At 52.3% G+C, this 24563-nt stretch overlaps 8 protein-coding genes across 10 annotated transcripts; 3 read left to right on the top strand and 5 right to left on the bottom strand.

Moving 5' to 3' along the window:
* Positions 1 to 41: 41 nt before the first annotated feature.
* On the bottom strand, positions 42 to 3003 carry PV07_00621 (uncharacterized protein). Its single transcript, XM_016387087.1, has 3 exons — positions 1993 to 3003; positions 1034 to 1934; positions 42 to 979 (listed from the first exon to the last, which is right to left on the bottom strand). Exons 1-3 carry the CDS (start codon positions 2265 to 2267, stop codon positions 638 to 640), a joined length of 1518 nt encoding a protein of 505 aa, XP_016254015.1. The 5' UTR covers positions 2268 to 3003; the 3' UTR covers positions 42 to 637.
* PV07_00620 (uncharacterized protein) lies at positions 2831 to 5452 on the top strand. The gene has a single exon (XM_016387086.1). The coding sequence runs from the start codon at positions 3768 to 3770 to the stop codon at positions 5094 to 5096; it is 1329 nt and encodes a 442-aa protein (XP_016254014.1). The 5' UTR covers positions 2831 to 3767; the 3' UTR covers positions 5097 to 5452.
* Positions 5453 to 5757: 305 nt separating this feature from the next.
* Positions 5758 to 8156, bottom strand: PV07_00619 (uncharacterized protein). Its single transcript, XM_016387085.1, has 2 exons — positions 7683 to 8156; positions 5758 to 7626 (listed from the first exon to the last, which is right to left on the bottom strand). Exons 1-2 carry the CDS (start codon positions 8010 to 8012, stop codon positions 6118 to 6120), a joined length of 1839 nt encoding a protein of 612 aa, XP_016254013.1. The 5' UTR covers positions 8013 to 8156; the 3' UTR covers positions 5758 to 6117.
* A 167-nt stretch (positions 8157 to 8323) lies between these two features.
* PV07_00618 lies at positions 8324 to 12286 on the bottom strand. Of its 2 annotated transcripts, XM_016387084.1 has the most exons (3): positions 11372 to 12286; positions 9426 to 11126; positions 8324 to 9373 (listed from the first exon to the last, which is right to left on the bottom strand). In XM_016387084.1, exons 2-3 carry the CDS (start codon positions 10863 to 10865, stop codon positions 8669 to 8671), a joined length of 2145 nt encoding a protein of 714 aa, XP_016254012.1. In that variant the 5' UTR covers positions 10866 to 11126; positions 11372 to 12286; the 3' UTR covers positions 8324 to 8668. The 2 variants fall into 2 exon arrangements, with proteins under 2 accessions (XP_016254012.1, XP_016254011.1); XM_016387083.1 differs by having other exon boundaries at positions 9426 to 12286.
* A 2236-nt stretch (positions 12287 to 14522) lies between these two features.
* Positions 14523 to 17525, top strand: PV07_00617 (uncharacterized protein). The gene is made up of 4 exons (XM_016387082.1): positions 14523 to 14607; positions 14666 to 14730; positions 14784 to 15668; positions 15726 to 17525. Exons 1-4 carry the CDS (start codon positions 14586 to 14588, stop codon positions 17412 to 17414), a joined length of 2661 nt encoding a protein of 886 aa, XP_016254010.1. The 5' UTR covers positions 14523 to 14585; the 3' UTR covers positions 17415 to 17525.
* An 831-nt stretch (positions 17526 to 18356) lies between these two features.
* PV07_00616 (uncharacterized protein) lies at positions 18357 to 20714 on the top strand. Its single transcript, XM_016387081.1, has 2 exons — positions 18357 to 19975; positions 20035 to 20714. The coding sequence occupies exons 1-2, from the start codon at positions 19101 to 19103 to the stop codon at positions 20051 to 20053; spliced, it is 894 nt and encodes a 297-aa protein (XP_016254009.1). The 5' UTR covers positions 18357 to 19100; the 3' UTR covers positions 20054 to 20714.
* Positions 20690 to 23042, bottom strand: PV07_00615. Of its 2 annotated transcripts, XM_016387080.1 has the most exons (7): positions 23019 to 23042; positions 22864 to 22949; positions 22632 to 22763; positions 22535 to 22575; positions 22231 to 22388; positions 21735 to 22160; positions 20690 to 21660 (listed from the first exon to the last, which is right to left on the bottom strand). In XM_016387080.1, exons 3-7 carry the CDS (start codon positions 22638 to 22640, stop codon positions 21560 to 21562), a joined length of 735 nt encoding a protein of 244 aa, XP_016254008.1. In that variant the 5' UTR covers positions 22641 to 22763; positions 22864 to 22949; positions 23019 to 23042; the 3' UTR covers positions 20690 to 21559. The 2 variants fall into 2 exon arrangements, with proteins under 2 accessions (XP_016254008.1, XP_016254007.1); XM_016387079.1 differs by having other exon boundaries at positions 22632 to 22949.
* PV07_00614 (uncharacterized protein) lies at positions 23004 to 24394 on the bottom strand. Its single transcript, XM_016387078.1, has 4 exons — positions 23911 to 24394; positions 23591 to 23852; positions 23399 to 23527; positions 23004 to 23348 (listed from the first exon to the last, which is right to left on the bottom strand). The coding sequence occupies exons 1-4, from the start codon at positions 24259 to 24261 to the stop codon at positions 23278 to 23280; spliced, it is 813 nt and encodes a 270-aa protein (XP_016254006.1). The 5' UTR covers positions 24262 to 24394; the 3' UTR covers positions 23004 to 23277.
* Positions 24395 to 24563: the final 169 nt, after the last annotated feature.

Here is a 24563-nt window from a genome sequence, read left to right as displayed (position 1 = left end):
TTGCCCGTCCGTAGATGCCTCTGGTGCCTTTCTGCGGGCTCCACCTTTGATAAGCAAGGCTAGGCTCCAGCCTCGCCGTGTCTATTTGGATCGTCCCTCGTGGGAAGACATGCTCAAGTGGTATATTTTGTATTCACACAAGCCCAACCATACACTTCAATCCCATGGGGTATATGGATGGGTTCTTCCCCTTTGCCCAACCTAAACCAATTATAGAATGGCCCCAGGCCCCAATGCAACTCGTGACACCCGCTGTGCCGTCAGCATCAGCACCGGCATGCCATCGATCCCTCAGTGCCAACAGCCTCGTTAGCCAGTACCTCTTCGAGAGCCGGCTTTCCCCCTTGGATCGCCCCGTCTCCCTCATTTCTTCAGCTCTTCCTTCCTTGTTGCATCACTCCGCTTCTTCAGATGCGGGAGGTAATATGTTCTGTATTCTTGAGAACAAACCCAGACAGTGTGCCTCTGAATCCAAGCCTCTTTCTGATATTCCTTGCACGGCACAGTCCGTGCTGTCCCGACGCCAAAATGGTGCGTCTCAAATTGCTCCAAAGGACACCAACGCCAGGCTGACATGCAATAATCAAACATCTTGCTCTACCAGTTCCGTCTGCGTGACGTCCCCCAGCTTTCCCGGTCAAGGAGAAGCCCAACCACCGGCTACTTCTACCCATTCAGCGAGACAGCTGCCTTCTTTTCCTTCCACGTCTCGGATGTCAGTGTCACATCGGCACCGACATCCAACACCGTTTTCTTTAGGTGGATCCGGGGTAGCCCAGTACTCGTCTTCTTCCTGTCGTTCCTTCTCATCCTCGGTGGTTTTCTCCAGCCAGGGAATCCTCGGCAACTGTCGAGCTGGAGCATTCGCAGGACAGTGCTGGATGGTCGTATGGCGATAGCCAAAATCGCGAAAGTAGTGGATGTCGCGAGGCGCCAGGAGCGCTCCCGCCGCAAGGGAGTGGATCGGGGCATCTCCCCACTGAGACAGAGTTAGTTCATCTATAGTTGACGAGGTAGTTATGAACAAACTTACCCTTTCCATCCAGAATCCTCCACTTCGGTCCATCATCTCGAAGAAGTCATTGTACTCTTTGCTTCTGAACCAGTCCAAGCGCGCGATCTCGAAATTGCTCCAGAAATGGCACATGTTGTATTTCTCCCCCTCCATCGCTTCGCCGTCGATGTCCTCGATGTTTTGATGGCCGGGCTCAGTCTGGAGAATCTCGTTCGGCAATGTTTTGGCTCGTCTGTCGTCTGCGGTAGCTTCCTTTTCAGGTTGAGGCTCGATGAACATCTCCCAGAGACCTTGAGACTGGATATTGTGCTTACGCTTGTAAGCTGAGGCATAACGAAAGATGTTTGGCACTGTTTCCTTCAATTCCTTGACAGCGATGGTGAAACCATAGGTTTTGTTGGCCCTTGCCATTTCGATGAAAGGATCGTAGGTGATGTCGCAGAAGTATTTGATTTCGGGTTCCAGGCGCCAGTACCATTCGTACTTGTCCAACAGCTCGTGTTTGTAGAAGAATCCCGAGTAGAATCGACACATGTGATGGTAGCTCTCCATGCCGCCATACATGATTGCGGCGTCCCCTTGCTTGCGAATTCCCTCTTTTGCGACTTCATGATCAACCCAGTCCGGATATCCCCACATCGAAGGATCAATCTTGCCAAATTCCACGGGGGAACTTGTGTAGTTGGTGACGGTGTCTTTGAAATCCTGCTCAAATTCTCCGTCATTGAGAAAAACATAAGGATAGTGAAACCATCGATTGAAATGTCTTTCGATGCTCTTGATTGATTGAATGACTCCTTCCAGCTCCTTATTCCGGGCAAGGACAACAAAAGCCGCGTTGGCACGTGGCTGCTTCGCAGCGTCTTCCGGGTTCAGGCATCCCGTCGCAAATACTCGATCGTGCTTTTCACTTATTTTTCTGCCGAGGCGTTAGAACGAAGATACAGGAGGACATGATGAGGATTAATGCAGCATACCGTATTGAGGGAGGAGTGCCAGCCGGAACCAATATTCGTCCCGGAGAGCTAGGATGTTTTATGACAAGAATGAGGATGATTAAGACCACCAAGCTCGGAAAAAGGAGCAGGAAGCCCAATGGGATGGATATGGACGAGTTGCCTTTTAGCCTGATTCGCCTGCGAAAGAAGGATAATCTCGAGAGTGTCTTTGGCTTTTCATGCTTGTAGTCGTCTACTGCAGGCGACGTGTAAAGTGCAGGTAGGCGTTTATACAGGCGCTGTGCAAACCCCATTATTAAGGACTTCTACCCCGGACGGAGGAGGGCTTTCCGCGCTGCTTCCAAACTTTTATCTCGCGGACATACAATCGTCATCGAAGGGCGACTTAGGGACGTCAATCGGGTTCGTGTATTTGGTGCTGGATCGATTTCCAGTTGCCTCGTTTCGCAGGCGGCGAAGGTTTGGGACGTGTAGGGTCGGACACGGAGCAGATAGGGATGAGCGCGCAGGGGACCAGGAGAAGCTCAGGACTGGACGGATTGGCGCAATAGGATTATCTTGAGCGATACCAAAGCAACATAATGGGCTCACTGGGTTGATTCAACAAAGTATGAGGACAGATATGGCTCTTCCATGGACGTTGGGAGAGGAGAAAAGGACTTTTGGCTCGAAGGTGCAGACGCTGGTGATCCACACAGCACGACGGCCTCCAGGGACCAGAAACCACTACCGGAGGCAGATGGGCCACTGAGGAGCCACTGAGGTTGCGTAGCTGCCAAGACACCTGCTACCGACCACTCCGTATAGCAGCTGGTGATAGCTGCAGTGGCAGCGATATAGTCAACTCATTTCCCATCAGCACTACAGGCCACACATCACTTGGAATCACTATGTGAGAGTATCACGTCGATACCGTGTCTCAACCGGAAGAATCCCTCGCAAAGATGCACCATCCAAGATATATGCGACCGGCAGTCACAAGACACCCTGATGACTGAGAATAGACAATATTACCACCCGCGGTGCCTCTCCTTTTCCATTATTTTTTTTGTCAAATGCTCCTGAGACTCCAGCGTGGCCAAATGTTGCGCCCAAATATACTCACCAATAGGCAGGGTTGGGCGGTCGACTCAGAGTTGCCCCCCCTGCCGAGAGGGAAAAGGAGGCTTTTAGGTTGCCCCCAACAGCAGGCCGACACCTAAGCGGATCATTGCCAGGGGCCAAGGCTCGGTGGGCGCAGCCTAAGAGTTACTCGTACCTCTTGCGGCGCCAGTATCAGTCGCTAGGCTCGCCAGTTTCACAAGGCCGATCCTCCCCGGCTGCCAACTGCTCGTCCACCTCGATCTTCCCACCCAGCCTCAATTCGCCACAGAGCAAGCGAGGAGTTGTTGACGTTGACACCGAATTACCTCCCGCATAAACAAGTGGCGACCAACCACCCCAACCCTGCAACCACTTCATCTTGCGACTCGGTTTCAAGACTTCACCTTCATGGTGGCCTGCCGACCTGCTTTGAATTCATCCCAATCGATCAAAGTTCAATCATGTTGTTTTGAAACACCTTGTTTGAGCCTGCCCAGCGGTTGTCAGGCTCACTAGGCCTCGAAAGACCCTTTTCCCCGCGTTCCTGCAGCCGCAACCCACCACCAACCCACCGCACGCGGCGGCCTATGTTCTGCATCACGAGCCATTGATCTTCACCGCATGGAATGATATAATAGTGACGCCGAGTTTGCGCGCGCTCTCATGGTTGCCCAAATCTCTCCTAGCATCCATCATTCTTCCTAGTGATCATGACCGCAACTTCTCCTCTACGCCCGTCGACTCCTGCTCGACCTGTATTCAACACCCCCCATCTTTCTCCGAATCGAATGCCTACCGCCTTCGCCTCTCAATCCTACAAATCGGGTCATTTAGGTCTTGACGTATTCTCACCGGTTGATCAGAATGGGAGCTTTTGCTTTGACCGTGTGATCAAGAGCGGGAAAGTACACCGACGGGTGAAAAACAAAGGAGCCTGGAAACCGTCATGGAAGCCGGCCTACCTCGTCCTCCGGCCCAACCTCTTGTCCGTCTACCAAAATCCCGACGAGACCGATCTCAAGGCTTCCATTACCTTGTCTGAAGTCACGGCTGTTGCTCGCGTCCGAAAAGCCCACACCGAGCACGTATTCGGCGTTTTCTCCCCTTCGAAGAACTATCATTTTCGAGGCATGTCCGAGACAGACACGGAGGACTGGATCATGCATATCCGTTTGGAAGCAAGGACCGACGAAGATAATGATTTGGATCTTACCGCTCCGCACCTCTCGAGCAAGGCCGGTGACCTGTCAAACACTTATGAGTCTACCGATATATCAGCGGATGAAATGCATCGTGCTCCGGGTTCCCCTGAAGGACTGTCGAAAGCGACGCAGAACAGACCCAGGAACGGGTCACTGCTAGCAAACAGCCACAGACGCCCTTCCAACCTTCAGGAGTATTCCGGAAACGAACAGTTCACAACGTCACACTCCGACTTCTCTGATGCCTTGGGGAGTTCATTGCCGAAAAATTCCTCGTCGTCGCTCGGTAAACAACAACCGGCCTTGTCACCGATTGCTTCATCACAGCAACTCAGTAGCAAAGTCGAAGCCAAAGGAAATGCACAATTACCCCAACCACCATTACCCTCCGAACCTGTCACCGACCCAGAGCGCGTTGTCCGGCAAGGCCATCTACAAATCCTGAAATCACACAAAACCGGGGTTAAAGGGTGGAAATGGATCTGGGTCGTGCTACGTTCGCGCAGCCTGTCGTTCTACAAGAACGAAGCAGAATACGCGGCCGTGAAGATCTTACCGATGCATTCGATTGTCAACGCTGCTGAGATCGACCCCGTGAGCAAGTCCAAAAATTTCTGCTTCCAAATCATCACAGATGATAAGACGTACAGATTTTGTGCTCCGGACGAGGAAGATTTGGATAAATGGCTGGGGGCATTAAAAAGTGTGCTGAGCAAGCGCAACGAAGTAGAAAAGGTGCTAGCTGCAAAGTCCAGGGACAAAGAGAGGGAGAAAGGGAAAGGCAAGGCTAGTTTCGAAGGTGCTGCTACATTGCTCCTGCGTCAGCAGGCGGTTTGATTCCTCCCATTCGGACAACAGCATTGGATACACGGGGCGAAGTTGTTTATACCCCCGTCACGACCTGTACGACCTCGACTTTGCTTACGATGCACATTGCGGACTGTTGCATATACAATCTGATGAAGTGGTGAATGGGGACGACCATTTGGCAGGCTGAATGATAAGTACAGCAAGGACACGGAGGAATGCCTCGTGCAAAGAGAAGTACGAGGAACACGCTGTTTATGCATTGATGACTTTGGACGACCAAACTTCTTGGGAAGCGTTGTATACCCCCTTTTGCGCCTTTTATGCACGGCATGCACTGGATAGCTGAATCAAAAGCGCAAATAGAATTGCGAAATTGCACATAATCCCGACGAGAACCACCGCGTCGCTCGTGATGAAGCTCTGAATCCGCACACAGCACGGCGTGCCACCCTCCACCATTCCCTCGTTGGATTGCTTCAAGGGTGGGAAATTGTCCATGCCGCACTACTCAATGAGCCGAAGGTCAGTCGGGTCGGAATGCGGTTTGTCTCTCTCCCCGTCTATCAGCTCATACATGTCTGCTCCGTACACAGATTATACATCCAGAACAGAGACTCGGCGTTGTACTTCAAAAAGTCCCGAGTCTGGAAGTACAAAACAACGAATATTGTGGCAGACATGATGCAGAGAGATCGATAGAGGTGGTGGTGGTGTTATTGTTGTTGTTGTACACATCTATACATATATAATACTCCGTCGAGCTCGCCCGTGAAGAGTACTCGAGAGAGCCCGCCGGCCTTTGGTACACCACCCACAATCCAGGAGAGAGGCAAAGAAGGTACAGTTGACGAGCCCTGTCGCCTGGATCCGGTAGAAGCCTGGCGCTTAGGGGTTCAGAGGAATATCGCTTTCCTCGGACATGTCCAAGGCGTTGTTCAGGTTCCCCAGCCTTCCCACGAGGATGCCATGCTTTGACCTTCTCTTCTGAGTGGATTGATCGTATCCCTCGTCCTTCGAGGACGCTTTTTCGCCAACGATGCATCGATGTTCACCGACCAAAAAGCCCTCTGACCCGTCCCCACAAACCTCTGGGCCGGGTCTCCACTACCACATCCTCATACTCGTCCGTCGGTGACCTATATGCAACTCTCTCTTCTTGCGAGACAGACCCAGCCTCCTGCATCTCTGCCTGCTCAGTCAAATACTCCCCCGTCTCTTCTTCAATCTCTGCCAACGGCGGTTGTTCCCACAATGGCGGCTGCGTATGCCCGTTTGCCATCTCCTTTGGCATCCACCCATCGTTTATTCCACCGCCGATGACGTGTACGCTCTTGGACACAACGGCTTGGTACTGCTGCTGTGGCTCACCTTTCGGGAATTCACCCTCGTCATCAAGTCCAAGTTTCGTCTTCCAGGCTTTTGCTAACCCGAAAGGTGCCAGAGCGCCATGTACGACGTTTCGTGGCCAAGAAGCCGCGAAGAGTCCGTCATTCAAGTCCGCCCAGTACATCTTAATCTCACGGGGTTTGTCGGCCCAATCAGGTTTTGAGACGGTACTGTGCGAGCTCGTCCTCGCACCAGTCTCCTTAGGCATCGGGGATGTTGCAGTCTGTGTCTCCGAACCTTTTCCGTTTGATCTTTCTTGAGCGTCGAAGGCCTGGAGAGCTGACTCTCGAGCTGCGGAAACTTGTTCCCATACCGAGCCGCTCTCCGTAATCGGAACCTTGTTGTGATCGAACCATTCCTTCATAGCTTCCTGCTCCGCTGCTTTCGCGATCTGCTGGCGTTCCCTGAAAACACCCAAATTCTGCTGTTTCAGTTCTTCTCGTAATTGGACGGAATCATAGTCTTTCGGCCCCTTCAGATTATTTTCGTGTTCGCCATCCACAACGTCAAGTTTCCGTCCGCTGACCGTTCCATGGTGCTCCATGCTGAGCTGGTGAATCGCGCTGCGTGTGAGAGGCAGGAGCGCCCGTTCGTGTGCAGGGAGATCCTGAAGAGCCAACGCCGCCCGTTGTCGAATCTCTGCCGCCTTTCTCTCCAGTTCCTTCCGTATCTTGTTGATGCGCCGTCGTGCTCGGTTTGTCATTTCCGAGGCGTTTATCAGGCGATTGGTTTCGACCATCGTCACCTTTTCCCAAGGACTGGGCCCCGAAGATATCCAGTCAAGCACAAAAGCCGTATCAGCAACACTGGTGGCTTTTTGATCCATCAACTTTCGTGCCCGTAGCTTCTTCGGTAGGATTTCGTCAAGCTTGGGAATCTTCCCAACCAGCCCATCACGAACAGCCATTTCCTGAAGCGTCACGGGTGACCCAAGCTTCGATTTCACAATGTCAATGTCCTCTTGGGTCGCTTTGATCAAGTCCTCAGGGGGGGATAGTTGTCTTTGCATCGAAAGTTCGCGGAGTTTCTGGAATGCAAAAAGCCCTTCCAATGCTCCCGCAGCTGTAGGTGGAAAGTGTATGGAAAAGTACGGCGTCCACATGTCCGGGCGTACCGACGCAGGCACAGTCTTCTTGCCATGGTAAAGCAGTTGCTTGAGGATTTTTGTTTCCTGGTACAAGACGCTTGTTAGCAGCCCGCCAGCGCGGCAGGATGGGATGTCATTACCTGCAGAGTCCTCGTCAAGCTGTACACAACTTGGTTCGTTCGAATATGACGATAGGCGTAGATGTCAAGGCCATGCGTCTGATGTCGAAGAGCCTTTGCGACCTGAATGTCTTGCGTGGCTGCTTTATTCTTGACCGCATTAGATCCTCCCGCTCGCCATTTGCCCTGAACCCATTTTATGTTGGCATTTTTTGGCACGACCGTAGGTTGGAGGACTTGGTTTGGATGAGGTTCTCCCTTTAACATCCGAGGAGGCCGTATACGGGGCATGGCGGGAATGGACATTGGAGGTATCTGATGAACCATTGAGTTGGCAGTGATGGCCGCCATTGTGAAAACTGCAGAGAGTCAATCGCCGGATTGCCGCCGTAATCAGGTAAGTCAATCAACAAGTCATGTCTGATATCACACAATGCATCTAGCATTTGCCATGGTAAGTTCACGGCGCGGACAAGAAAGTAAAGTGTCTGTTGCTACGCAAAACTCGCAGCTCCAAAAATTCCGCTGGAGCAGCTGCGCGCTGGCCACAGCGGAACGTCTGCTCTTGGCGTGTTTGTGGGCAGAAGTCACAGCCTTGCCCAGCCTCGTTCCCCATTCCGTTGGCACTCAAGTTTTCAAGGCCTTTCTTAAATTCAATGGAACAGGTTATTGAATCATTTGGAGATTGTGGTGATAAAACCAAAGGCATCAATTGAGGTCCAATTTGGGCACTAAACACAATAAATGCAAAAGTTTGCTACTCGACTGCCACGGACAGATCGTAAGAGAATCTTTTCCTGCCAACACCCCGAGAAGAAATTCTGCCTATTGCCCTCATGAGTTCATCCAATCTCGTTAACACCTTTCTGCTTACAGTTCCAACCTGACTTTGGTCCAAACATCGAGGTCCCGCTGGCGTAGATGCAATTCGCAAAAATCGTGATAAATTCCTCCGTTTTCATTAATCATACCATTTTGGGTGGTCACCACAGTAAGAAGTGAATCCCTCAATTTGCTACTGACGTCGAGGACGCCAGTCCTGATGGAGTCGACTCGGCGTTGGCTCCTGCGCCCAGTGGCATCCAGTTCCTCGGAATATCCATACTCCTGTTCACTCGGCCGCCAGGAGTAAGGGGATAATCTACACGTGATCGATCCAAGCGATCGTCTTCGTCAGAAGTCTCATCTGCAAGACGAGCAAAATAATCCGCTAATGCGCTTGTCGAGTCCCCAGGAACAATGTTATCGTACAAGGGAGGCGGAGTGACCAAAGGTGGGGGTGGCTCGTCCTCGTCAAAAGCCGGCGGGTTGAATGAGGGACTCCTCAGTAAATGTATGGGTCTTGATTGTCCAGCATTGGGGTCGTTGTGTACGTGTGCTTGCGTAGGCATCGTTAAGCCACCTGTGTCGTTCGTCCAACTTCGGCTCACCCCGGGTGCTGGAGCACCGAAATCTGTTGAATTATTAACAGATTGAATCCGACTTTGGGATATAGGCGGCGTATTTCGTCTTCTGATTGCAGCGCCTGGGCATCCGCACTCGAACTCGTCAGTAGAGGTGGGAATACCTCCACCGGCACTATAGGCAGGAAGTGAGATATTTGCCTGTGTTGCGCGACAAGAAAGAATGTTGAAGGGAGAATCAATGGAGATCTCAAAATGACGCCGTTTGGTGGAATCGTTCTCATCAGGTCGAGAGAGTCGCATCACAATCTTGAAGCGGTTGTTAGTGATTGAGAACATCACAACAACTGGAGAGACATACCTTGATCCAATGGTTCACCTGAATATTAGAGTATGTGGTGTCAAAATGTAATCGCTCGCTTCGTAGTTTGTCCTTCATCTGATGACAGCTCGGCAGTTGCACGTTGAACTCCATCTCAGTGGGACCAATACTTCCGGCGTCATTATCCAGGTTGCCGAGCAAGTTTGTTTGGTCTCTAGGGATATCTTCATCACCGGCAGCTGCCTGTTGGCGATAGTCATAGGGGACGCCACCGCCCGCGAGAATCCGCATTGAACTTCCCGGGTAGGAGGTCACACTATGTCCGTCGGCTCGTTTTTCAAAAAGTTGCACCTTTCTCGTCGGTTCCAGCCTGTGTACCTTTTTGTTATTTGTAAAATATTGTATGTTCTCCGTCACGAAAACTTTGATCCTATGGCATTGGACCTTGGCGAGGGGAGTCAATTTGAAAGCAATGGGCACCGTCGAGCCGAGTGGGAACGATTTCCCAGAAATCACAATATCATAGTGTAACTGGTCCTCCCAATTCCGAGAAATGGCAATGGGTTCGACCTGTTCCAGGGACCCCTCGGCGGGTGCTCGGATCAATGTCAACTCCTTCGTGCCCACCAAATTAGCACGGAAGGCTCCGGAACGCTCGACAAGGGCCTCCAGCTCATACTTGACGTGGCCGAGATCGACACTGATTGATTCTGGTAACCTCGAGTCGAGTGGAAGTTCGAAATTGTAGACATAATCACCGGGATGGAACACTTTAAATCCCCTTTGGGCGACGGTCGGTCCTCCATTGATTGTGTCCCCTTTACCGAAACTCCTCGAATGATTTGCCTGGAGGGACAGCCGCTTCAAATCGCGGGTAGTCGGGTGCCCTTTGGCGGGTGAGGCACTACGCTGAAAGAGGTCAAATGACGATGCTGTAACGCCAACTTCTTTCGACTCCACCGAGGCGCCCTTGGAGAGCTGGACAATATCTGCACCATAGCTGTATTCGGCTTGGGGAATCTGAGCGTTGAAGAAGGACCACGTATGGTTCATGATTGTGGTGGTGTCTCGGAATTCGACACGCTTTGGAGGTATTCCTTCCGGCCATTCCGTCTCTGACTTGCCCCGGAAATTCAGAGATATTGATTTCAGTTTTGCCTGCTTTTGTACTCTCAAGAGAAGACTCCCACGGAGCATAGTGGTGCTATGAGTAGATGGGTCGTTAGGATCGAAGCCCTGCAGAAACAAGACTGGCTCCGCCAGAGCGATGGAAACGGAGACGCCATTGCCACTTGCAACGGGCTTCTCATCTGCGAGTAGGGTGATGTTCGCGGCAGGGTGTGTCTCGGGGGAGGGCGGTTGAGCAGGAGCAGTCCGGGCACTGCTGTTGTGTCTCGATCGATGGCTTATACCGCTGACCACGCTGGGACTCCTCCCCCGTCGTTCGGGTGAACGCCTGCCAACGTCGGCGAACACCATGTCCTCCGTTCCCGCTGAGCTTCTTCGTCGGTACACTCGATCAGACACTACCGGATGAAGAGGAACCGGCTGTGGAGCGACCGTAGGGAGGTTGAGTCTGAAGAATCGTTTTGCGTGTTCGCGTGAGAAAGCCAGCTTCGCGAGCGACTAGAGGCAATAGGATGATTTGAGTATGTGGTGGTGACAAGCGGAACAGAAGATATAGAACTTGTCAGGGAGGATGAGCAAGACGAATGCGGCGGCTTGGGTGACTCGAGGCAACTGTAATTGATCGTTGTCAGATTCGTTGGTAGAGCAGCACAGAAGGAGGGACGGAAGATGTAATCGATGGTAGTAGGGCAATCCGTGGCAAGCAGCAGGATTAACCGTGGGAGGGGGAGTGAGCAAGTCTGTAGTGCCAACTTCAAGTTTGATTCCCCAAACCCGCAACTCTGATTGAATTGGGAACGAGCTTTGAACTCTGACCTGCTTTTGCGCTTGGCTTTGGAGGCGTGGAGAGAACGCACCTAATGTGGCAGCAGCAACCATTCAGCTGAATGGAGAATTGCAGCGTATTGGACTAGTCGGGGTTCAGGGTGTGCCGTCTACCGGAATGACCCTCTTGGGTGTCATTGGCGCATTGCTTTTGTTGTGTGTGTGTGTGTGTGTGATATAGCAGAGAAGAGTCGAGATGAAGGGAGCCCAACCGAGCTGATGGGAGGTGTTGCTCACTGACCAGAGTGAGACAGCCGGGGGGTTTTTCAGGGCAGTGATCCAGTGAGATATTGTGGCCCTAGGATGCTGGGGGAGACCGGGACGATGGATGATGATGATTGAGGATGAGATGATTGGGATAAATGACACGCGGACAGCCAGCAGTGAGTGGCACGCCCGGCCCGGAGAACCAAGGTAAAAGGCCTCAGGTGCTTCCGAAGCAGCTTAGGGCCTTAGGCTCGGTGGGTAACAAAGTCCCAGGCTCGCCAGGCGCTTCCTTTTACTACGTCGTGGGTGGATTCGCCAGGCGGGGGGTGGCCTCTGGTGCCTCTGGTGCTTCTTTTGTTTGTTTGTTTCGTCAGTCCCTCGTCAGCCCGTCAGTTGATGATGGCGATGATATAAAGCGTCAAAGATCTTCTCCCGTTACCCAATTTCCAGAAGCCGGTTTTCTGTGGGGATCGTTTGGACGCATCGACAGACTCTCTCCCCTCGGCCGAGCCTTGCTTTCCCTGTCTCCCACCCTCGATTCAACAAGCAACCGGGTTGCCTTCGTTTCGGCTCGGCGGATATTGATCCAGTATAGCAGCTGATCAGCAATCTGGCTCCCGCAACAAAGTGGAGAGAGAAAGAGAGAAAGAGGCGTGGCCCTGTGGCTCCTTGACTTAATAACTTTACATCTTACTCATGTCGTGTGCCTGAACAGACATTTGGCGGGCCGCGGTGCATTATGCCCAGCCTTACAGGTGAGCAGAGCCAGTTGGTGTCTGACCACTCTCTCTACCACGACACCTTGATATTATCGAACCATATGATTCACAGCGGGTCACCAGGACCATAGACAAAGCGTATTCGGCTGCCATCATTCACTTTGCTGGTCGCCACAGGCTCTGCAAAATTCAAATCATTCCTCCTAAGCCCCCTCCAGCCCGCCGATCCTCTCGGATGTCGTGGGACAACTAGCCATCGCCCCTCAGCAACTGACAACAAAAAAGAAAGGAAAAGGCACAAAGAGGGAAAACAAAAGCCGAGTCTCCCGCATCCCGTGCTAGCCACGTCGCCTCCCTGACTCCCCGTCAATATTCCACCTCTGTATCGGCCATCGATTGGGCGGCCTGGGCATATGATTCCAGCTTTAGAGGTGGGATACTAGGAATGACATGCCGATATTCGAATTGTGACGCTGTCCCATTTTATCCCAGGATTTTGTGATCTTCAAAATGCCCCCAATGTCTAGGTTTGCGGCCTCTCTATCCCCCGTGTCGTCCCACCTGGGCAGAAAGTTCAAGGCACCAACCTCGCCGTCCAACCATGTCCCGTCCATCTTATGACGCTGGGTCTAACCTCGCAACAGGCCGTGCTTTTAAGGACACTATCTCCACAATGCTACATAAAAGTACGTGCTTGTCACTAGATACTTCCGTTGCTCGCGGGGCTATACCTTTTCTTTCCTGCCCGTTCGTCGCTTGTACTTGCTTCTTTCTACAACCAGAGGTTTAAGAAAAGGTCACAGCTGCAACTTAAGCCAGATCCATCGACAGCAGCGACAACCTACCCTACCGAACATTTCCTACAGCGGAAAAGACAAGCCCTGGGTCCATGCACAGTCTGCCGAAGCGACCGTGCCTTGCGCATCGCTGCCTCTAAAAATGGACGAGCAGATCTATCTCACGCTAACGGATTGGGCACCTACGAGTAGCATAGATGACAACGACAACCGGATCTGAAGACGAGACGCCCTAGTGCACCCTGAGTCACCGAGTCTGCATTCTTTGTAATGCGGTCGCTGCTACAATCTATATGGCTTATCCTTGTGCCTGTGGACACTGCCATTCTTGGTATGTTGACCCTGCATAAACTACCTCCTCGAGATTGGCCCAACCCACGACTGTCCATGTCTCCAGACTGCAAACACATGCTCTGCAGTTACGCGTCTGGCTGGGGCTGAGCAAGTTCGGGCTCGTGCTCGGTGCTCAGAAGGGTTTGCCTTGTAGCGGGGGTCAGCTTCTGGATGAGTCTGGATCTGACTGCTGGACCAACTGATGATTTCTATTTCCTACCCGTCCCGCCGCATTGGACCCCCCCCCCTTGTTGTGCGCACATTTTCATGACGAGCATATGGACCCCTAAGGGTCCTGGTCAGATGGGAGGGAAGGCCGCTCTCCGCGTGGGTTTCAAGGTTCAGCCTGCCCTGGGGAGACGATGAGGGAAGTCAGCGGCTTCTTCGGCTCGCTTACCCTGTATCAGATCTGACTGTCGTGGATTATGCAAAAGACGGCCCGGTCACCATGCCATGTGGTGCAGAGAGCGTGACATATCATGCGATATTTTCTCCCGCCTCGCCACAGTTCTACGTGGGAGAGGGACTCTTGGATGGTGGGTATTGGATAGTTTTCCGTCTTTCCGTTCGTGTTATGAGTTGCTCAAGACTCGTGAGACTCGTTTGCACGTGATTACTATAGCCGAAATCCACAGAATAGTAGGCGATTATGTTATAGTGTTCCCTGCAGCATGCAAAGACCCTAAACTGGGAATCATGAAGTGTGGGTGAGATACGGGAAAGTTGTGTCAGCAAAAACAAGAATCTTTTCCGCTCGCGGCTCCATGATAGGAGCAATGCATGCAAAATCAGATGGACCGGCTAGCTACAGACTCGAGGAGATCTGATCTGCTTTCTGTTAGCCTCAATATCGATGTGAGATTGAGAATCACGGTCGACGCAACGAGATGCCCTCCAGTCCACCCTCGGTTCCACCATGCACCACGACGTCATGCCAAGCGAGGGCACCGCCAGTGCAATCAGGGGCACGACGGAGGCACACCCCCACCTTTGCCAAGCCCCAGCAAAACCCTTCTAGAACGGGACCCCGCGTCGGCTAAGTTGCTGTGCCAGCTCGACGCGCCTCGACGCGTCCCTATTCACGGTGGTGCAGAAAGCGAACGGAGACTTCCGTAGCCGTATGCCTTGCGACGACTCCCCTTGAAAAGGAGGATTGTATGACTTTGTGTGGTCCATGCTGACCATGCAGAATGGCAAGAATAGAACCTCGGGGTACGCATCTCCCTCAGAGATTTGCTGCTGGTATGTGCTAATAACTTGTGTTCCTCAGGATCCGCCGAGCAACCGCTCCAAGGTGTAATGATGTGCTTCACTTCAATCGGCCCGGAGGACAGGGTGAGCAAGCCGGAACCCAGTGGCTTCGGATTCTATGCTGACGGGGGCCGAAGAGTCGATATGCCGACATTGCGATGCAGATGGGAGCCGAGCACAAGCTCGACTTGACTTCCGACACGACGCACCTCATTGTCGGTAGTACGGATACCCTGAAATATCAATATGTCGCTCGAGAAAGAGAAGATATCAAAGTTCTGCGCCCGGAATGGATCGAGGCTGTTCGAGACCACTGGATCAAAGACTTGCCTTTGGACCTCGACGCCCTCACCCTGCAATATCGGGTGCCGACCTTGGCCGGCTTGAAGATATGCATTACAGGTTTTGATGACCTTGCTTTTCGTGCCCAGCTACAGAAGAATGTCAAGGAAAATGGCGGAGAATATACAGGAGATCTGACCAAGGATGTAACACACCTCATCGCTGCGAAGCCCGAAGGCAAAAAGTACGAATATGGTATGCAATGGCAGAAAAAGGTTGTCAGCCTCAAATGGTACAAGGACACGTTGGAAAGAGGCATGCAATTGGACGAGCGACTCTATCATCCTACCGTTCCTGTCCCTGAACAAGGTCTTGGGGCTTGGAATCGAAAAGCCCGGCCTTCTCCTCAACTTGGCAAACGCACGAGGGAAGACAATATGGGTCCAGAACCGTCTCGAAAGCTCCGGAGAACGGCAAGTGCCAAATTTGGAAGCCAAACTCAAGATATGTGGTCCGATATCGTGGGCGGTGCAGGATTTGAGCCCAAAAGGGCTGAGCGTCCAGAGCTGAAGCCTTCGATCTCTATGCCTGCCCTGCGAGACGTTGCTAGACCATCCATTGCCACTAGCAATCACCGAGCCGAGCTCACCAATGGGGCTCCTGATCCCATCACAAAGTCTGGGAGTTTGCGGTTTCTGACTGGTCGCCGGTTCGTAGTAAAATATTTCGAAGAGAAGAAGGTAGGCCGCTGGATACCCTGGTCCTGCCATTCCTGCCACCTGCTCACAAAATTCTAGAGAAAACACCTCCAAAATGTGTTGGTCGAGTACGGTGCGACAATCTTGAGCGAGGGAGATGATCCCGGTGAGAACAAACCTGACAGTATATTGGTCATTCAACCTCATGATATAAGCAAGAATGGCTCAGCATCAACCGGACTTGTTGGCGATGGCTTCCAGGCGGTGTCAGAGTTCTGGCTTGAAAAATGCATGCTTGCAAAGGCTTTCATCGACCCAGGAAGTTACCCGCTTGGGCAGATACTGACTGGACCCCTGGCATGTTTGAAAGATCTGACCATCAACGCGACCGGCTTCGATGGTCTGGAAGCCGTGCATATCTCCAAGATCGCCACATTGCTGGGGGGGAATTACTCGCAGATGTTTACTGAAGGGGTGTCCATACTGGTCTGCAAGGCTGGCAATGCCAAAAAGGACAAGCTTGATCTGGCACAGCACCTGGGCATTCCCGTGGTTAATGAGGAATGGTTGTGGTCATCGATCAAGAATCAGACCAGAGCAAGTGTGGAAAGCTACCTTCTGAGGCAAGCTCGTCCGCGTATAGCGAACAGTGAGAGGCCGGCGGACAAAAGGAGCGTCTTGAAAGACTATGTCGAAGTGAGCACGATTCCTCTCCCACGAAACGCCGGCGACCACAGAGCGAACCACCCGTCTAAACCAGTTGGCAATGGAACACATGATGGTGTCGCGCCTGAGATTCCGGTGGAAAAGTCACATCCTGATCCAAACGTCCAGCAGGAACCGGCAGAGGAGATACATGGACAAGCTAAAGAAGGACCATTTGCTTCTAGTAGCGCGAGTGGTGCCTCGGGACGAAGTGAGAACAAAGAACGCTCATATGACAACGGGAACTGTCCACTCCGGGTATTGTCTCCGAATGGCAGAAACACACGTTTGGTGAACAACCGACCCTTGATCCAAACACTGGACAGTACCTTGACAATGGATGATTCGACATCAAAAGAGAACGCTCCGGCGCCCATCAAAACTGGTGCGCGGGCTGAAGTCCAAAGCAAAACCACAGATATTGAAGCAATCAATGGTGCCATTCGAGACATCCTGAACGAGCACTCCCGAAAGAAATCTGCTGGCACCAATCAAACTGATCCACTGAAAAAGAAGAACAGGTTGTTCGGGCGAGCGCTGAGCAACCTGTCCAATTCGTCAACGGCTTCGAATGTGAGGTGCTCAAGAGCCAGTTCTGTTGACAGTATCAACACGGACGGGATTGGTAGCGAGATTGTTACCATGCAGTCAGTCGAGACGCAGAGCGGTGAGAGCACATCTACAGCTGAGAAAGGCACCTTCAACTTCACTGGCCGGGCAAAGCGGGCTCTGGCTGCACTCAAATCAGCTCCATTGGAGATGGACGATCCGGACATGCCCAGAAATGTCGGTTTCCCAACAGAGCAGGATGCGGCACCACCCATGACGCAGCTAGGTTATGAAGACCCCGAAGAGGCAATCTTGTTGCGGGAGAAACTGGCTGCATCGAGAAAAAAGGGATCGGGAAAGGACAGGGCAAACGAAGAAGATGAGGAAGCTCCACCTGCGAGGCGACTGAAATCCGCGAACCGGAAGATTCGAGACGATGATTTACTTGCAAGTGTCAATGCCGGATGGGGTGCTGGAAAACGGACTAGGCATAAGCAACGAAGTCCTCCGGGTCAAGGAATCAAGGACTTTTGAATGCTCAATGCTGCTCCTTGTTTACCTTTCTGGTCTTGTGCAGAAATGTGTGCGGTCGGTATTTGGCCGTTATTGAACAATCAAAAAGTCTTGACGTGATTTCATTTGTCCATCCAACTTCGGGGCGCCATTCTTGCAATTCGAACCGGGAGACCGTAGAGCTGGAACCATTGCAGGTAGACGGCTAACAGGATGATCGACAGGACAATGAAGTTTCAGGGAGCCCAATGGCGGCAAGTCACAGATAGTAGTATAACATGAATGGAGAGTGGCCTCCCAAGCTGACTTGTTGCTCCACTGATCGACCGTGCGTCGATGAATCTCGGGGGGCCAAAGAGGGAAGGATTTTCTGTTCTGGACAGCTCAGCGAGGACTCGTGAGGGACGGTGTGGAATTGTGTGGATTGTGCTCGACTCTGTGGAATGCGTTCAGTGAATGTTGCGCTCCTGGGCTACGCATCGCATCTGCGATGGGTTGGACTTGGAGTGAGTGTAGCTGAAACTTACTTGTCGAGGCCAGAGACTGAGGCTGTCATACTTGAACGCCGACCTACCCAGGTAGGTATAGGGTAGTTGAAGTCCGAGATCGACAGGCCACAAGATGTCTGACTGGTGTAACACCCATTTTGGGCCCTGGTAGAGCGACAAGTGGCATTCAGTGTGTGGAGTGGACAATGATTCTGGCAGATCCAGCCGGGGGGAGTTTGAAGCCGATACCCTCGCACGGGAGGCCTCGGCAAAGATACCCGGGACAAAGTTCTAACTATGGTGTTACTAGTGGCTGCTGCTCGCTAGGCCCTCTTGGTAGCCCCTAGGCAGCTACAGTACCGAGTAGAGAGCTAGCAGTTAGGGATTCCTCGCACAGCAGTACCCGGAGTTGTGGGTGCAGTTGCTAGAAGCCCATGATCTCATCTGCCCGCTCCGCCTCCGCCTGCGCCCGCAGTCACCACAGTCACCGCAGCCGCCGTCAGAAGGCAAATGTGACAAGTTGCTGCCAGTGCCACTCGCTGGTCATTGTGACAAGAGCCCAAGTTTCATGCTCTCCAGAGGAACCGCCGTCGCCTCCTCGACTGATCTACAGGTACAAGTGGCTTTGTGGTGGCCAACTCCTCCTCCTTGGTGGGTGTTTGATGGAACCGCCCATTTCATCCATGCTTACCTTGCCCTCAACTTACCACATCAGGTCTCTCTCTGCGCCAGTCCATGAACACGCCCTACCGGTCCGCAGTGCATACGATTACAAGCCCGAGAGCTTTCAGCCTGGTCTAGACCCACCGTTCTGCCAGGGTTCGCTGCTAGGGTTTGTTAGGCTTGTGTTTCAGGCTTTGCCTCGTCCATTCTGGTCTCGCGACAAGTTTGCCATCCTTCCACCCAATCTCCACCCCGTCGCTCTTCTTCAAACTGCCAACATTGTCATCAAGTCGCACTACCGCATTTGTTCTCTCTTGAGCTGATCAATCCCAGCTCACCGTCTCACCAGCACCAGCAGGGCCTAACAAACTTTGAGACGGATTCTTTTGGAAGCCCCCTTCCTACCTATGTCACAGAGTTCACACCAGCTGGGCCCGCCAACAGCTGTCCTTCTGACTTGATCCAACATTTGAGTCCCCTCCACCCGCCCACCCCTGCCGCCCTACAAAGAACAGGCTATTGAGCAAAGGAGGGGAAAGGCGCCTCATATACAAACATGGCCGACCTCGCCCGTGAGGAGGCCGATCGCTACTTCTCCCACCGTGACCACCTGACTTCTCATCCAGAGGATCGCGACGACGACGATTCTGACGCCGACGTTGAGCCTGAACCTGCATTTGACAATCTCTCAGACCCTGGTACAGACGACGATACCGCCGGCAACATGGCGACTATGACCACCACAAAGACCACCTACCATCTGCCCTCACAAGTCCACTATGCCAACACTGGGCCCAAAGGAGTCATTGCGGATGCCCAGTCGTTTGCGCGTGCCAAACAATCATCAAGCTTCCGGCAACGACTGACCAGCTTCGCCAACAACTTGACCTCGAATGGCAAGGCAGCAGCAATCCCGACCGTCACAGAAAAGCGTGACAAGCGCAGAACCATTATTTCTGGATCCCCCAAGTCAACCACATCCTCGAACTCCGACACGAACATTACCCTCTCCGACGATGAGGCCGATTCAGAGTTCATGAAAACCTGGCGAGCCAACCGCCTGCAGGAGCTCTCGTCCCAGTCCCAGCCCACCTACGGCTCTCACCGAAAAAACTACCCTAGCCAGCGCACCTGGGGCATGTTCATGGACGTGGATGCAAATGGCTATTTGGATGCAATCGAAAAGGTCTCCAGCGAGACCGTCGTCGTCGTCATGATATACGATCCTTCGTCCAGTGCCAGCGCCGAGGTGGAAGATGAGCTGAGCATGCTCGCCTACAAGCATAATACCACCCGCTTTATCAAGTTACACCATGAGATTGCGGAGATGGAGTCGGTCGAGATCCCTGCTATCCTGGCCTATAAGGCTGGTGATGTTTTTGCTACGATATCCGGCGCAAGGGCAGAGGGTCTGGAAGGTGTGCTGCAACAGTGAGTAACATCCACCCTCTTTGTGAGGAAATGACATGAGCTAATCTTCACTCCCACAGAAACCGTGTGCTCCAATGAGATATTCCAACACCGAGCTTGTGAATTGCATCCTCTCCTGTTCCATACCATGTATTAATAGGTCGCTATGCCGATTTAAACTCAGATCCTGCCCACCAAGTTGCTCGGCAACGAAAAATGGACGATGCAGATCTGGTCGAATATTCTCCGACCACCTCTCCCGAGTTAGACTCGTTCAGCATACGGACTTGGTCTCTGGCCCTTGGCCCGGACCCGGGGCGCCTCCTCCGCACTCTCTAGCAGCCACTCATCTCCCATATGATACCAACGACACAAATCGGACGTCTCACTCCGCCCTGCCGGGCTTTGTTTCCTTGTACATACAATCGGCCAAGCAAAGCACGGCACGGCACCAGCCATGACCACAGCACTCTCGACGAGGGACACATCGCTCCCAGCCAAAAATACAAAAACCCCCCCAAAAAAAGGAGATTTGGAAAGCCAAGCTCAGAAGCTTGGGTTCCGAATCCACCAACTTACGATCTACGTAGATGCCGTCGGGACATGAGGATCTCTGGGCGGAATTTTTGATATTGACGCCACAACACATAGACTTATTGGATACCTATCTAACAGGGAAGAACTCGCGTTCTGCACATGGGCGGGAAATCTACTATTATTACAATCCAAATGACAAAAAAAAACAATATCAAAAACACACTGTTCGTCGTCAAAAGATTTTCGTATCATTGCTCTTGTCATTTCATTATTGTGTCCCGGGCTTAGAACGCAGCTTCATATTGTGCCGTCCCTGCTACCTACGTGGGGAGAGACCTTGCTTTTAGCTGAGCGAATCTGCAGACCGCTTGGTTTTTTTTTATTGGTTGGATTTGCTTTGTCTTTCCTCTTGGAGGCTTTCCCCTTCCGGCAACTTGCAGGCATTATTGTCGTTGCATCATCGTCCGGCCAACTAGCCATGTCAGTTGGTGGTGGAGCGGCACATGAGAGAACATGAGATGTGAGGATGGGTGGGAATCCTCGCCGCCGTAAGAGTACATCCGTCACCCGCCTCCCAACTCCCAGTGCGTCGCAAGTTGCTGTCATTCCATGTCATGCATGCCTGCCAGCCTGCCAGCCAGCCTCACAGAGATGCCGTGTGAAAGGGACAACAAAAGAAAAGAAGAGAATCAGGATCATGACCGCCAACTTTTTCCATCAAAGTTCCCACTCCTTCCCTCCTGGAAATGTTGAAAGGGTTGAAGAAACATTTGGTTCAGGCTCGTTCCCAGATGCTTAGATGTGTGCGCCGGTAAGCAATACGGTCATCAGAAGCAACAAAGGTTTCGCATAAGGAGAACCCAGGTCATATCATGCCCGAGTCGTTCATAGATGTGATGGTACAGAGATCCAACCCGTTTGTTTCCCTGCTCTCTTGCCACGAAAAGACGCCATGCTATCGAAGCTCAAGATCCAGAAAAGAGTCAGATAAAGACATGGGATGGCCAGAGAATGGGGGACCATTCCAGCTCTACCCATTGGCAGAAGCTGCGGTGGTCGACAGCCTCGCTATGCCGATGCCGAAATGGCGTTCTTCTCGGTGGTGAAGTCCCAAAGCATCTTGATGAGATTCTCAGGAAGAGTGTAGAGATCGACGTGGAATTCACCCTCTGTTGAACAAGCAAGCATTAGTAATGACGCCTTTGCCAATCATGTAGACACAAAAGGGTAGGTTCACACGTACGCTCAGCATCGTTGCGCATCCATGAATCTTCGCTCTTATTGTCGTGCACCATTTGCACAACCTGGAGCAGATCATCTTCACCAAGCTTTTGAAGACCCTCAGCTAGCTTGTCCATGTCAATGGCCTTGCTGTCCCCCTTCTTTTTCTTTTGCGTTCCCCCAATCTCGCTCGTACGTTTCTTCCCGGCGGTCTCGGTTCCGTTGGAAGCGGATTCTCCTGGGATCGGGCCGGAATTACGAAGCGTCTCGAGAAGGGCACCTTTCGGGTTCTTGAAAGTGATGATCTGCTTGGTCTCATAACGCGCGTTGGCGAAGTTGAGGTCGTGGAGGATGCTGTGGACCTTGCCACTGAGATCTTTCATCTCGACCCGTAGTTCGAATTCACCCCATCCATCCTCAGCAACGCGAAATGGTGGCTTCTTGAAGGCTGTCCAAATTGCGACTTGTCAGTACCTTGACACCCATTGCGACAGAGAGAAGTGTCACGCGAGACGTACTTTGTGTTGCCTTGTCACCGAATGATTCATGGAGATAATATGTTACCGACTCAAAGATGTCCGCATCGATCTCCTGCTTTGTATCGGCATGGAGCAGGAAGATCTTCATCGACCAGTGTCTCAAAGGAAAACCCGTGACTCCGCTGTCGGCTCCAGGACTGTAAACACTGTGTCAGAAGACGGACTTGTGAAAAGTGGCAAGTATTGGCAAGGGCCGAGGGGTCGGTCGTGGCAGGGTGAATAAGTGTAGACATATGAAGATGACGCAGGGGTGAGCGCAAGTCAGGTGTCAAGATGGACGTACATTATCTTCTGTTCCGTGACGATCTTGACGCTTCGTTTGACCTGCGAAGACTGTCAGTCGCGTCGCTATAAGCAAGGAGCGCGACTCTGAGACTTACGTCCGGCATGATGTGCTGCTGTATTTAGTTGAACTTAAAGTAACAGCGTGGTGGTGGGGTTTCGAGATCGGCTGCGTCGCAACTGATGAGGACGTCGTCTGAGGAGAGCGACTTCTGGGACTTGGTGAATGACTAGGGGAGAACGATCAGTCCAAGGGATGTGGGAGATCAACAGCGGCGCACTCAGTAGGACACCAGATGTTGACCAGAGAAAGGAGAACAGGGGGCGCACCTTGGGTTGTCGCACTTCGTGGAAAGATGCTTTGCCGTTCACAAAGGTTGTTGAGTGGATCAACCCAGGGAGCAGGTGGGTTGTGTCTATATAGGAGGTCAGAATTGGCAACTTAGCCGAAAATAGCACCACATTGGGTTGGGATTGTCAGTTACCGATTAATTCATGAGAGGCACAACGACCAAGTCTTTGTGGAATCCTCGCATCTCCATTCATTCTTGTCAAGGCCGGCCGTTGGACTGGCTTCGTCTCTATCTAATCTCAGGCGGTACGATGGTATCATAGTCCAGGTCAAACCACGAGTTGCGTCATTCTTTCATCTGCGTTGCTCTGTATTGCCTTGCCTGTTGGTGGTTGCAGACTCCATGCTGGATCAATCTTCACATACCCCACGCTTTGCTGTTCTTTAATGCATCATGATTTCTGGAACAGGGATTCGTTGTCTTGCTGGGCCTTAATGAACGCTTCCTTGAAGAGGTTCGCATCTGCAACGGGTCAGCACGCGGCCAATGGATTATGCAGGGACATGCCATACTCTCGCTGTTTCCGAACCGAATCGCCAGGGTCTGGGCCTCTGGCTCGCCTTCGCTGACATCTGCTGCAACATTCCAGACCCAGCTACGATCGCTACCCACGTTTGGTGAAAGTTTCATGTCAGGGGTGACTAGATTTGTAGATCAGCCTGAATCCATGCGGCGGCGAGCATCCCAAATAGGCGATGACTTACCATAGTGATTTGCGCAAACCTTGAGAGTCTTGTCTCGGCGCATAACCAATCGCGTCTTGCCATTTTCCTTATGCTTGAGTAGTCGAACATCGCCAGTGCCTCTTTCCTTCCACTCCCTCGAGTCCCGGTCGAACTTGAAGAGTTTGGCCCGCATCTTGAAGACCTGTTCCTCCATCTCCTCATTGGTTTTTGTCTCGACTTTCTCGGTCAGTCGGACTACGGGTTCAAACTCGACGTCTGCTTCCTCCTCTTCGGCCTTGTCCTGTTACATCAACACGGTCAGATCGGAAGGTTCCTTCTGGCGGTGGCAAAGATCTCACCTCGTCTTCATCCTCCTTCTTCTGGGCTTTGGAACTGCCGCTGGGTTCGTCCTTTGCATTGTCATCTTCTTCAACTTTGCGCTCTTTTTTGGCACCGCCACCAAACATGGAAAAGACGGAGTCCTTGACACCTGTTGCGGCTGCGCTGGCAGTACTCGCGGCGCTACTGGCGGCTTTGGCAGCAGTTTCGGTGTAGGTGGTAGATTTGGTATCATCACTTGCAGGACCTTCAGACGCAGGATTACCCAGAGGATTCGTCACGAGATTAGTCTCTTGTTCGGCAGGTCTCAAGTCGGACGAGGCAGTTTGATCCGCCGAGGGAGTCGGTTTGGCATCACCGGAGTCGGCCATATTTGCGAGGTATGCGGACGGCGAGATGTGGCTGTAGAGTTGGGAATACTCGAAAAGAGCCGACGCGATTTGAAGGGTAGACGTCTGTAGATGGAGGCGATTGCAGGTGTTTGTTGGCACCCCACACTAAAATATCAAACTCCTACAGAACAACCCATGATTAAACATGCCAGAAACTTGGGCCCCTGCAGCACCCGGCGCCAAGACACCCCCCTTAATGACATCATCCTCCAACCAGCGCTCGTCAGGTCTGCCGTGGCACCGCGGGCGGCTGGTGTGATGTTGAATCATGTTTGCCTGCT

Source organism: Cladophialophora immunda, assembly GCF_000835495.1.
Source record: "Cladophialophora immunda strain CBS 83496 unplaced genomic scaffold supercont1.1, whole genome shotgun sequence".
NCBI classification, from domain to species: Eukaryota; Fungi; Ascomycota; class Eurotiomycetes; order Chaetothyriales; family Herpotrichiellaceae; genus Cladophialophora; species Cladophialophora immunda.
This window is presented reverse-complemented; position numbering and strand designations above follow the sequence as displayed.

Excerpts from the sequence above, each read along its gene's own strand:
- PV07_00618 (XM_016387083.1), bottom strand. The coding sequence starts at position 10,865 with ATGGTGTTCGCCGACGTTGGCAGGCGTTCACCCGAACGACGGGGGAGG. Across the intron at positions 9,374-9,425 it reads AGGTGAACCATTGGATCAAG|ATTGTGATGCGACTCTCTCG; the intron begins GTATGTCTCTCC and ends AACCGCTTCAAG.
- PV07_00621 (XM_016387087.1), bottom strand. The coding sequence starts at position 2,267 with ATGGGGTTTGCACAGCGCCTGTATAAACGCCTACCTGCACTTTACACG. Across the intron at positions 1,935-1,992 it reads GGCACTCCTCCCTCAATACG|AAAAATAAGTGAAAAGCACG; the intron begins GTATGCTGCATT and ends ACGCCTCGGCAG. Across the intron at positions 980-1,033 it reads GAGGATTCTGGATGGAAAGG|TGGGGAGATGCCCCGATCCA; the intron begins GTAAGTTTGTTC and ends ACTCTGTCTCAG.
- PV07_00617 (XM_016387082.1), top strand. The coding sequence starts at position 14,586 with ATGGCAAGAATAGAACCTCGGG. Across the intron at positions 14,608-14,665 it reads GGCAAGAATAGAACCTCGGG|GATCCGCCGAGCAACCGCTC; the intron begins GTACGCATCTCC and ends TGTGTTCCTCAG. Across the intron at positions 15,669-15,725 it reads AATATTTCGAAGAGAAGAAG|AGAAAACACCTCCAAAATGT; the intron begins GTAGGCCGCTGG and ends ACAAAATTCTAG.
- PV07_00615 (XM_016387079.1), bottom strand. Across the intron at positions 22,389-22,534 it reads GTCACGGAACAGAAGATAAT|TCCTGGAGCCGACAGCGGAG; the intron begins GTACGTCCATCT and ends CAGTGTTTACAG. Across the intron at positions 22,161-22,230 it reads CGGTGACAAGGCAACACAAA|CCTTCAAGAAGCCACCATTT; the intron begins GTACGTCTCGCG and ends CAATTTGGACAG.
- PV07_00619 (XM_016387085.1), bottom strand. The coding sequence starts at position 8,012 with ATGGCGGCCATCACTGCCAACTCAATGGTTCATCAGATACCTCCAATG. Across the intron at positions 7,627-7,682 it reads GCTTGACGAGGACTCTGCAG|GAAACAAAAATCCTCAAGCA; the intron begins GTAATGACATCC and ends GTCTTGTACCAG.
- PV07_00616 (XM_016387081.1), top strand. The coding sequence starts at position 19,101 with ATGGCCGACCTCGCCCGTGAGGAGGCCGATCGCTACTTCTCCCACCGT.
- PV07_00620 (XM_016387086.1), top strand. The coding sequence starts at position 3,768 with ATGACCGCAACTTCTCCTCTACGCCCGTCGACTCCTGCTCGACCTGTA.
- PV07_00614 (XM_016387078.1), bottom strand. The coding sequence starts at position 24,261 with ATGGCCGACTCCGGTGATGCCAAACCGACTCCCTCGGCGGATCAAACT. Across the intron at positions 23,853-23,910 it reads AGAAGGAGGATGAAGACGAG|GACAAGGCCGAAGAGGAGGA; the intron begins GTGAGATCTTTG and ends TTGATGTAACAG. Across the intron at positions 23,349-23,398 it reads TCGGTTCGGAAACAGCGAGA|ATGCGAACCTCTTCAAGGAA; the intron begins GTATGGCATGTC and ends GACCCGTTGCAG.